Source organism: Aulonocara stuartgranti (assembly GCF_965226115.1).
Source record: "Aulonocara stuartgranti genome assembly, chromosome: 10".
NCBI lineage: Eukaryota > Metazoa > Chordata > Actinopteri > Cichliformes > Cichlidae > Aulonocara > Aulonocara stuartgranti.
The window spans coordinates 5,281,887-5,294,513 of record NC_138946.1 but is presented as its reverse complement, the minus strand read 5'-3'; the positions used below and the strand labels follow the sequence as shown (position 1 = coordinate 5,294,513).

At 40.5% G+C, this 12,627-nt stretch overlaps 1 protein-coding gene across 3 annotated transcripts in view; it reads right to left on the bottom strand.

Annotated features, from left to right (window-relative positions):
- Nucleotides 1-12,627, bottom strand: part of pof1b (POF1B actin binding protein) — a 36,532-nt gene that overhangs the window by 22,926 nt on the left and 979 nt on the right. Inside the window, exons 1-2 of one of the 3 annotated variants that reach the window (XM_082550105.1) lie at nt 11,791-12,588; nt 7,108-7,188 (exon numbers count right to left, since the gene is read on the bottom strand). In XM_082550105.1, coding sequence (XP_082406231.1) covers nt 7,108-7,188; nt 11,791-12,174 — 465 coding nt within the window. In that variant the 5' untranslated portion in view covers nt 12,175-12,588. Of the gene's footprint in view, nt 1-7,107; nt 7,189-11,790; nt 12,589-12,627 lie in introns of those variants that run through there. The other 2 variants (XM_082550106.1, XM_082550107.1) reach the window with 2 other exon arrangements.

The following is a 12,627-nucleotide window of genomic DNA, read 5'->3' as shown; positions in this document are numbered from 1 at the left end:
GTTAGCTGGCAACACTGCATGTGTTGGGTTTCCAATTATAGTGCAGGGGCTTCTGTGATTATGACTATTAAGTTTGACCTTTAACAGGTACAGACTGTGTTACCTTAATGATTAGATGCTTGGATGAACCACAGTTCATGTAGTTTGTAGCTCAGCAACAGCACTGACATATAGTGCATGCTCGTGAAGATGGATTCAGTCACTGAAAACAAAAAAGGCCAGCCAAACCACAGTTTGTCTTGAAGGCAAGACGGATTCACATGTGATAGTGATATCCTACAAGAATCCAGCTACACCAGAAAGTATTATTTACACAACGTGTACATCAAATAATGACTATAATTACAAAAACATCTCTGGGCTTTTGGATATGAAGAGGGCAAAAGCTGGGGCTCACTCTGAACAGATCACCAGTCTGTATTTCTCTCATTTATGTGCCTTCAATAAATTGTGAGAAAAAAAGACAACAAGCATGAATGAGATCAACATAGCTGTGCCGGCTTTTTGAACTACAATTGATAAATGACTTTTAATCTGCTAATTTAATGGCAGTTCAACTTTCACAACCCCAAACCAAAACAAAATGTATAATCCATTAGCTTCAAAGAAAAAATAAAACATGACACTGACAACGAAAAAATTTGAAAACTTGAACTTGACTATGAAGTCAACTCAACTGAAAACCTCACTGAAGCCAAAGTGATTGCAGCATAAGGTTATAACTCTGTGTCTGTGGGTGTTTATCAGCAGAGAAGACTGAGGAGCAGATGGTATACTCATGATAAAAAACATGATGCATTTCAGCTCTTTGAAACTTGCTGATGTTTGAAAGGAGTTGACACTGCAGAAAATATGACAGGAAACTCACGTCAGACAGGCTGGATCTGTGTGGATCACCTGTTTGATCAGCTGTTGATCTTTTTAACAAGATAAAAAAGTGGACAGTGATAATTCCTAAGAGATTCCTTAAATTTAAACATTTAAAACATGATATCATCATTCTTGCTTCACCTCAATGTGACTCCCTTCTTCACCATCCTATAATTAGGCTTGAAAACCTCACATACCACACAGCTGTGAGAAAAACCCTCTAAGGAAGCATCGGCGCATAAACCTTCAGAAACCTTCAGCTCAAACACAGCTAATCACATTCACAGAAGATAGTCGCAAAGACTGCATCCTCCACACCAAACATGTCTGTCAACAACCATCCTGCTTAATTACCCATGAACCTGTAGTTTTTCATTTGGCAGAGAATTTTTGTCAGAGCACGAAATACTTCAGGGAATCCTTGAAATCTGATTCTTTACACGGCATCAGAGATGTAGAAGTTTCCATCCATTGTAAAAGACAGAAAAAATGCTGAATGTTGCTTCCACATCAGATATCTTCCTAAGAGAAACTATAAAGCCACACATTAATGCGTTGACCTTTACTATGTGAGAATTTACTATGTGCTTGCTGAATCATAAGTCATTAAATCAGACAGATCTCCTCTTCGGGGTCGTCTCTGTGCACCTCTGCACCCGTTCTAGCCCTGCTGCTATTTTTAAATCACTCCATGCAAGCACATGAAAAATTCACAGGAAGGCAAATCCACAGCCAAATGTTGTCCCTGAGGACTCCACAGTACCGTTCCTTATTAACGGTCTGGTCCTGTGGGACACATGTAAAAACCCTCCTCGTCCTTCTACTGACACATAAAGGTTGAGACAGTTTGACAAATATGTTAAATTTGAGGTTCAAAGTTAAAACAATTACGACATTCCTTCCCAACATTCATCCAAGTCAGAACAGGAGTTCCTTGGAGCTAATCTGCCCTAAGATGACCTTTGAGATAGAGTCTCCAAACCTTAAGATCCCTCCCCTGTTATTCTAAGCTCATATCTGTTTATTTTGGACAACTGTTTTTCTTCTTCATTTTTTCTTTATTTTGTTAAAAAACTGATTGCAACATCTTCTGTCATAAGCATTAATTCATGAAGAAAAAATCAGAGTAATTATGAAAACATTCTTTAGCTGCACCCCTGTTCTCGTTCGTCAGAGAACCGTGTTATGCTCTAAAACTTGCTCCGTGCAGGTAATCCAAGTGCTTTCGCACAAAAGTGGGAAAACATGAACCTGGCAGGGTGAATGAACAGGCCAAAACTACTGCCACACAGACAAAAGCCCTTCTGTTTAATAAAAATGAATCCTATCCTCAAGCAACAAGATTTTGCTTCGAATAAAGCAAGAAACACATGTGCAGACATGCTTTTTACTATACCTTGCAAAAGCTGGGGCCTTCATGTAACACATGAATCTGCTACCATGTGAAATTTGCGTTTCATTGCACCAGATGTCACAGTCAAACCCGCTCCCAGGTCATAAATATGCAAATATATAGAATTTTAACTTCAGCCTGTACAGACCTGCAACTGTAAACTTTCATTTGCATGCAAAGCAGTGGAGCGGTGTAGAGTGTCCTACGGTCACTGCACGCTGATTGGCTCTGTGACAGCAGCATTTTAGGTAGTGATGCATTTTAGAGAAGCGTCCCTTGCGTGCCTGTGGAAGTCTGTTTATGTTGTGTGTGTGTGTGTGAGAGAGAATAGGTTAAATGTTTTTTTTCACTGTGGGTAACATTTTCAAAACTGGTCCGGCAACTTTTTTCTCCTTTGATCTTCCCGTGTTTATCGCTAGAATTTAAGCCGAGACTTGGCTGGTGACAAACATGATGTAGGTCACAGCGGTAATGGTTACCTGGTCAGTGCAAAGGAAGCGCTATATTCATTTTCTTCTCTGTAGGCGCCTGATACAAGTCAGATCTACAAAACAGAGTTTGATCTTGAGAAGATTCAGTTATGCCACACCTTCCATTCAGGGTTAACTGATACTCTTTGTTAATCAGTCGCGTCGTGTTGCTTTTGGAAACATTTTATCTGCTGCTGTCACACACTGTACAGCCTATGAAACATGACTTCATTCAAACCAAAACAAAAATGTGAACAGCCTCCAAAAAGAGTAGCTGGGACTCTCTATCAGTTCATTTAGAACTGAAAAAGCCTTTTGGATGAGAGGTGAAACACACAAGTCCAGTTCTCTTCATTTCAAGCGCTCAACGATTACCTGGATGATGTAGAACCTACACAGATGTGAGGCAGTTACCTCACATCTGTTAGAATCTAACAGATGTGAGGTAACCGCCTGTGCATCTAACAGTCAGATCATAGTATTTAAATGTATATATGTTACCTTACCCTAAAGTAAAAGCCCTTTACAGCTCTTTGTATCGTGCTTTAAGTGTGCATATTTCTATTGTATAGATGGGCATTTTAACAAGATTGATGTGCCTTTGGAGTCAGCCTGCAGAACTGCAGTTTCTAGCAGGTATGCATTGGCTTCACTTTTCAGGCCTGGAGGTTGCAGCTCATGGGTGAATTTCCCTTTACGCTTCAGATTCTACCTCTTATCCACACTGTGCAGCCTCATTGCGCTATGGCTGATGATGAATATGGAAAAAGGTGAGAGGTAAATGACCAGTCTGCCAATTAGCATCTGCATTTGCATCTAATAACCAATCCCCACCGCTCTCAAGTGCTCAGGGAATGTCTTTCAGTCCTCAGATAACAAAGGTCAAAAGGCCTCCGTGACATTCAACAGCACTCCAGCCGTCTCTGCACACTACAAGAATCCATCATGTTTTGGGTTTTGTTTTCTGAACTTGTTCCCCTCCCACGGAGATGGACAATTTTAGCCCTCCAATCTTTCCGGCCTCACCGGTGGGTCCGTGTTCATTACAAACATGCTGTGTGTTGAGAAATGTTTTAGTCAAATTTCCAAGAATGTGTCACACAGTAAGAGTGGCGTTTGTGCTCAAAGTGGCTTCAAATGACTTCAAAAAATGTTAAAAATGAAAACCATCATTAAAGTCAGGAGCAGACTGACAGACATTTCTTTTTCTGAGAAAAAAAAAAGTCAGGTCAACCACAATTTGCTTCATGTCACTTTATCCTCACTAAAAATGAAATCATCAAGAAAGAATTCTTCAAGCAGGTCAAGAAAAGCTGATTAGTAATAAGTTGTCACTGACGAGCTGACGGGAAAGAACGCTGCGAGCAAGTTGGAGCGAAAGCAGATTAGAGGCAGGGGTAACTCCAGGACACTCTGCAGATGGTTGATGTACGAGCAAAGACTGTGATTACGAAGTTTTACCTTTTCATATCAAACCATTTTATTCTAAGATTAAGTGAAAAGAAATGAAGAAAAAGACAAAAATACCAAAGAAGACATAGAAAAAGATGAAAAAGTCATAAAAGCAAAGAAAGAACACAGGAAGTGAATGAGTTTGACCAGACGGGCTTCACCGATGCTGATAAAAAGTGGCTTGTGATATTTTCATCAGACTATCAAAACATGCAAATGACAATGCTGTAAGCTTATAAGGCAATGTAGCTACCTATAATCAGGCTGGTACAATATTTGTTGAATTGCAAAGTTTTACAGCATTGGAATAGTTAACTAGGGTTTCATTTACACAAGCCATTTCTTTTTTATCAAGTGGTCAAAAGCAGCTTTACCTTCACAATAAACAAGTCAAAGGTCATAAAAGTGGAAATATGTCAGTGATAAAGTATTACATAACTGTGGACTGGCTGATTAATTTGTTAGTGGACTTAACAGACTTAACAGTGTGTTTAGATACACAGGATTTTCTTCGGCTGTGCCAAGAAAAAATGCCACACCAGCTCGATAAATCAAAGATCCTCCCTCCTGTAACAACAGCCATATACATGACACTGCAAGTTCAAATCAAAAGAATGCATCCACCTACAGCAAAGGCCTCTGGGAAGTGGCCAGACACACCTCAATTTTCACACCCACCCAGCATGGTTTGTCAATGTTGTGACCGTTTCTGGTCCTGTGATTACGAACAAAGTGCTGTGATAACAGTGTGACTGTAAAGCAGGGCGTTGCTGCCTGCACAGAAAGCATGCATGTGCAATGAGTTGCCCCTGGCTGAATTCATTTTAAAACAAAACCAGATAAAAAACAGAAAACACTTGCTATGCTACTGTACTTTGATGAACTAGTGTTCCCATGTTGAGACTGATGGGTGTGTCCCTGCCTAACTGACAGACGAACTCCACACCCCTTCTGCATTTTTCCGTCTTTTTCAATTTTCATGTTGAAGAAACAGCTTTGACTTCAAAGTGTCTGTAACTACAGACAGAAACCAACAATTGTTGTATCAAAAATATTGGACTATGATCAGATTTTTCTGTGTTCAGATTATCAAATTCATAATTTGATTCATAACAAGTTGAAGTCTTGTCTTTTGGGTTTAAATTTTGATTATTTTTTTGTTGCATCAGTGCTGATGCTCAGGTACAAGCAAACAGTCTTTCGGTGATTAGACATCAATGTGCAGCATGTTTCTAACCACACAACTAATGTACATGTTTAAATATTCGCTGAAATGCGGCAGAAACAAAAGATAGATTTAAACGTTTTAACTGTCCAGTCACTCTCTGCCTCACAACTTCACATTTATGTTGAATTACTGTTGATTTAATTTGTATATAACTGTAATGCAGTCCATCCTTTGCGTTTACATGTCAAACACAGTTTGGGGGTTTCCTTGCTCTTGAATGCTTGCAGCATGAACCTGTTGAACTAGACTGTGGTGTGGTGCAAAACCTCTTCTCTCTAAGTTTTTCTTTTTAATCTTGAAATGACACTGTCAGACAATGGACCCACCTCTGACTTGTTATAACAAGCTACAGTCTCATTTGCCTAATGATGTGTTCATCACTGACATGAAATGTCTGTTGGTGGAGTTTCGACCTGTATTCCTATTGCTGCTGACTTTTTTCAAATATTATTCTTATCATTATTTGCACTTTTCGTTCATCTTAACACCATGAAACAAACTAAATATACTTTAAATAGATTTGAAGCTTGTGCTCTTGTAGCTTTAAAATCAGTGATGAGTAGGGATGGGTATCGAAAACTGGTTCTTGTTGAGAACCGGTTCCCACTGTTCCAATTCCTTGGAATTGTTTGCCATTTTTGCAAACGATTCCCTTGTTGATTCCAGTCGCCCCGAATGACGTCACCACGTTGCGGAGCGTCATTTACCTGGCAGGAAACATGTCGCTAAGCGGCTCAAAGGCTCAAAAGTTTGGTTATACTTTACGAGAACGGATGACAACAGGGCAACTTGCAATACTTGCAAAGTAGATATTTCATTTAAGGGAGGAAACACTACGAATATGCAAAAGAATTTGCTCACAAAACACACGATGACCTTAAATGAATGTCATGTTTTTAATTCGCTCCAGACTCGTGAAATCCAACCCAGCAGCAGCGGTAACGTTCGCACGTCCTCTCCCATTAATGCGGCAGGTAAATAATCAACTAACAGTGCATATTATGTTAGCGCGATCTGCCTTATTACAAAACCTGCCATTACTGTGCATTTAGGTGACTATGATGAGAGAGACAGACAGAGTCTGGCTGGCTCAGATGCTGGCAGTTCTCGCTGCAGTCTACCGGTAGCGTCTCCTTTCAGGCCAGGATAGACGAATGTCACCGAGCAGTGTCTAAGTTTGTGGTCAAAGGTTGCCACAGCAGATGCCCTCGATTTTCGGTAAGTGAATGTGTTTAATTGTAGGCAGGGACATTACTGGATATTCTTGTGTAATTGCTACAGAATAATTTATGTTATACTTTGTTATTGCTACAGAAGAATATTTATTTTATTATTTTACATTTACAATTTTTTTCCTGGGGACCCTGTGACACCCATTGAAGAGCCGTAGGCTGTGGATCTCTTAAGATCTCACTGCTGGGTTTGTAAGGCCATGTTACCTCTAAATTTCTATCTTGTTCAAAGAGAAGATATAAAACAAAGTTCTAAGCTAATCGACCTTAGTGTTCTCCTTTTTAAAAAAAGAATCGATAAAGAATCGAATCGTTAAACAGAATCGAAAATGGAATCGGAATCGTGAAGAACCCATCCCTGGTGATGAGCTAATGCTTAGGCAGTACAGAGACTTCTGCTTTATAGAGCATTTTGTACCCAGTAAGGAGGCTTTTGTGACTGGGTGAATGTGAGGTCCTTACCTCCTCCTCAACACTTGTCGCAGGGCTCTTGATAGGACTGGTTGAATGGCTGAACACAGATGAAGACTTCCTGCTGGTGCTCTGAAACAGTTGGCAAAAGAGGGAGAGAAGAAAGAAGAGACTGTCAGACATAAAGAGAACTACAAGAGACCTCAGTCCTTGGGACACCCATAAAACCCATTGAACCCCATCAAAATAATCATCATTTATCTTATACTGGGCTTTGAGAAGCCCTGTTTGAAACAAGCTGCACCACTCTGTGATGCAATATGAATCCACTAGTAGAAAAAACTGAATCTGAAACTGAGCCATCAGAGCAGTCAGAAGCTGAGGCCCGTTAGTAACATGAATCTTGCTCTGCTAGACCCAAACATGGCCTCACTGTCCTACAACACTCAACCCCATTTTACTTATTCGTTTCCCAGGTTCTTCCTTGTACTCTTCAAATAAATAATTACATGGTATACAAACTCTATGTCCAACATACAGTGTGTTTAAATAAATCTGAATTTGTGATTTTGTATCATGACCTTCAGGATATCCAGTTCAGAGCACTAATAAATAACAGTGCAAAATAAATGGAGCTCATTGGGAAGTTAAGTGCAACTTGGAAAAATTAGAAAGCTTATTATTTCCCATTTGAGGGCGTCTACCCAGCAACAACATGCCAGAAATTTGAATACAGCTGCTTTAGCCTTGTATGCTTTAGAAATTTTAAAAAAGGGCTTCCTGACATTGTGAGAATTGTTGACACTTGTTTTTTTTTTCACTCTGAAGGCATTAACAAAACCAAAAATTGAATCCGAGCCAGTAAAAATCAAAATACATTCCAATGAGGCAAACAAGCTGTGAATTAGACAAAAAGCGGTCCATGGGTCATGAGGTTTGCAGCTAAGACACAGTAGAAATCTGAAATGCTCAGCTATTTTTCCCCATGAATCTATTGATAATAAAAGTATACACGGATGCACACGCCAATTAAAAGTTTTGCAATGCTTTAAAAATCAGAAAACAAATCGGTACACCAATACACCAGCGCCAGATGTTGTATTTTAAATGAAACATGCTTTACCCATGAGAATCCCTACTTTGTGGCTCTTATTTTTTCCTTTCTTGCCCACTGAGGCATTGAATTGTGATATGTTGTGTGCAATTCTCCAGGATGCTCTTGTAAGTTACTCGAATTCCCATTCCTAATCAGTCAGTCCTATTAAAGTGAGACGTCTGGACAACGAACTGTTTCAAAAATGATGTTTAACCCTTTATCTACCATGGGCCTGCTACCAAGCCCATTTTACAAGTCCTCTTTAAATGACTGCAACTTCATTACCGTTTCCAACAGAGATAAAATTAAACAGTTTAAGAAAGAAGGCTGTATGGGAATAATCAGTGTATAATGACAGCGCAAGACATTCAGAAGGTATTGTTGTCTGAACACAGAACGAATCCCCTCTGCCTAGATTTACTATGTCTGCTTCTATTCCCTTACTTTCCTGAATGATGAGATTTTAATCTTTTTACAATTTTATAGCCAAGATAAAAAATAGGTATTTGAGGCCTTTATGAATCTTGGTCAATAAAGGGTTAACAAACACCTTTGATGATTACTTGAACTATAAACAATGCAAACGAGTGCCAAGAGTAACATAAAAATGATAAACGGTCAAATACAGCATGTAGTACTACTACATTACTATACTACATGCACAGCCTCCAGTCATTAAGAGCTAACTATAGAGCATGGCAGCTTTTTCTAAAGTGAAAGTCCTGTAAGTTACTGGCACAACAAATCAGCTTCAGCTCCTTCAATAATTAAAAAAACGAAAGACGAAGTTAAACACTCGATCACCAGAGTCTACTTGAGCAGATGTAGATCCCATCAGGTGGAACAATAAATGAGTCTTCAAAAGTCAGGGCGTGCCGCCTCAGCAGTCAGACGGGGTGTGGCAGCACTTCTTTATCACACACGGTGTGAGCACTTAGCTTTCAATGCAGTGGCTTAAGCAGCAGAATGAGCCTGAAATTGTAAGTAGCCAAAGTAAAAAAAGACGCAGAGGAAGTTTTTCAATTCTGCTGCACTTGACGCTAGATATATGAAATAAAATCATCATTAAAGAGGCAGATAAAAATGTAGAAAGCTGATATAATTCAAATGTTTTCAGCCTGCAGCAGAAACCTTGTGTAAACCATTGCAGGCACAGAGGCCAACATATTCAGGAAGCAATTACTGGAGCAGGGAAATGTTTGGGAATTGGAGGACCACACCGGTGTCTCGTAAATCAACAAATGATCAAGGAAGATTAAGATTCAGAGAAATCGGAGCGCAGGCTGAGTGTACTCAGGTGGCAAAACTCAAGAGACCTAGAGCACACTTGGTAGTGATCATGAGGACGTACTGCTAATGATGCCATATCGTATTTTGCCAGCGACCGAGCTCTAGGCTGTTTGTTTTACTGGCAATGGGCCGAGCTGGCAAAAGTTCCTTAATCCTTGAATAAATGTGGGGAGATAATGCAAGACATTTAAAGCACTTTATTCTTACCTCTACTATAGTAGCTTTGTATACTTCACCATTAAAGTTATTCATCAGTTAGCCCGTGGCTTCTTCTAATTGGCTTCACCTTACAAACTGATGATTTTAACTACAAGTGGATGGTGCTGCTGTTCTCACAGCCAGAGTCATGTGCCTGAGATGACTATTTTCCTTTCTAACTGACCTCATAAAGAGCTAAGAGCAGAAAAAAGTGCCTTTACCTGAGCATTAATAGGAGCCTGAAGCCTGAACATCTGGGTCATACATTATCTGCCTTTTCAGCACAGCAATAATTTACTGGGTAATCAGTTAAGGAAACTAAATACTGTACAGAGTATCTAAATCTAAAGAAAAGACCCCCACCTCAACTACTAACAGTTATTCAACAAGTCTACTAGCCCCCTTCTAGAAGATGTTTTGCAGACACGGTACGACGACCTCCATGTGTAGCTTCAATGTGAGCGATTGGTTGTGCTCTCTGTGTTTGTATATAATTAACAGAAGTTCTTGCTGTAATACAAGTAAGTATTTATGTACTCATGCATTTCTTTAAAGACATAAAATAATGTTAAAGAATTTTCAACTAAATGATTTCTGGCTTTATTCTGGATATTTACTTTACTCTGCATATTGTTTTTAATCTAATGAAGCGATACACATGACATATTTTCACTCTGCTAAACCCCACTTAAAAAAAATAGCATATGCAGTAGTGATGTGTCGGTCGCGAACGAAACGGCCCTTAGAGCCGGCTCTTTTTAGTGAGCCAAGCCGAAAGAGCCAGAATTCCCATCACTAATATGCAGTATAATGGATTGCATTTATATAGCGCTTTTCAGGGCCCTCGAGGCGCTTTACAATTCCACTATTCATTCACTCTCACACTGGTGGAGGCAAGCTACAGTTGTAGCCACAGCTGCCCTGGGGCAGACTGACAGAGGCTGCCATATCGCCCCATCGACCCCTCTGGCCATCACCAGTAGGTGATAGGTGACCGAGACTGTCCGAGCCGGGGCTCGAACCCGCAACCTTCCGGTTACAAGACAAACTGCCAACTCTTTGAGCCACGATCGTCCGTATTAAATGGGAAAGGCTCAATTTTATATTTACATAGTAAAAATATAAATTCCTCCTTCATGCCAGCAAATCAGAAAAAGTGTCTTCAACTGCACAAACATCACCTCAGCCTTGAGAAAATTTACAGCACAGTGAGAGAAATGAGAAGCTGATGCCATATTAGGAACATGCTTACATGGCTAATGCTTTCCTGATGGCTGACCCATACTATCTGCACACAGCAGCCTCCCTGCTCTGATAGCTGACTGCAACTTAAACCAATCACCCATCTAAAGATGCTTAACAGCCATGTGTGAGCAGAAACTGATTTATACCAACACAAGATCTAGTAGATTGCATCAAAACCACCAAATCTGTACTGATACTCATATTTAGCATTTTATGCTTGTGTTTTTATCTCTAATGGGTAAAACGCTTAGTTTTAGTGAGTGAAATCAGTCAGTACGTAGCCCACTGTACTGTGTTAAATAAATTATTTTGGGGGAAATGCAAACATATAACAGTATAACAGTATGAAAAATGTCTAGTTTATTTATATCTAATGTAAATAACAGAAGATAACCGAATGTGCTTTAGAGACACATTTACATTCCAGGCGTCCAAAGAAAATACATTTCAAAATACATGAAAAGTTGAAAGGTGTGTTTTGTTGTGTTAACCAATAATGAGTTATTTAGTGGTCATTAAAATGTCAGATGATTAATTTCAAACACACATGGAAAACAAACACAAGTAATATAAAAGCAGTGGTGGAAAAAAGTAATTTTTATATTAAAAAGAAATCCCTGAAAGTGCTGCCTGAAGATATCTGATTTCTAATGAAGCTTCTGCAAGGATCTCATGTTTTGGAAACTCTCTGTGGTGTTTTGCATCACACCAACAAAGAAGAGTTTAATGTGGGTGATTATTGTGGGTATTGGAAATAACATATCTTAAGAAATCTTCATTCTTAGTTGCTGTCAGTAAACCATATTCCTTTTTTGGTTTGACTCCCAGTATTTCTTAGACTTTTGAACTGACTAAATAATAAGAGTTGTGGGGGGAATACTGGTTGAATGCGCGCATGACCTCACCTCTGTCATGCTGAGATCCTGGTACATGTAGTCGTTTTGGTTGCTGATGCTCAGCTGTTGCATATTCTGCAGGTACATCGGGGACACCACCTGCTGCATCACAGGCTGCTGCATCATAGGCTGCTGCATCAGGACGAAGGACTGCTGCTGCTGCTGCTGCTGCACAGGGACCAGGTACCGCAACGTCCCATAGCTTGCGCCGTTTACCGCGTACGGCACCGCGGACACCTGAGACACCTGAGACATCGGTGTCACCGACGACACGGAGCTCCCGGAGAACACAGGGCTGGGGGAGACAAGCCTTGTAACCATCGGCTCCGGAGAGGCCTGTAGATTCCTGAAGCTGGTCGTCGTCGTGATCGTTTTCTTGTTCATCTGAGACATCTTGATGGATCGGCCCAGAACGTCACAAAACCGACGGAGCGACAGCTGAAGTGGGGAAAACGCACAGCGGGATAAAACAGAGCAGGTCTGTCAGCGCTGGCTGGGCGGAGGAGTCGATCCACCCGAGTTTAACTTCCACCTCTGCCGAGCAAAGTCTGGTCAGAAACGTACTGCTTGGAAAGGAAAACCAAACTCTTGAGGGAGGCGGGCGCTCTACTCCTCTGTATGCAAATCCTGGTGTGCGCGCCACAAAGTGGGAGGGCGCAGGGCGAAAACGCTGCTCACGACCTACAAAGTTCAAACTGACTGCGCTTCGTCTCAATGGCCACATAGTTTGTAACCTGTAATAAACGAGTTACCACCACGCCCTGATCTTGGCTGTGCGGGGAATGTGTGCTGCATGCTCCTCCAACACCGCCAAACACTTTACCTGTACACCTGTGCTAAATGCTG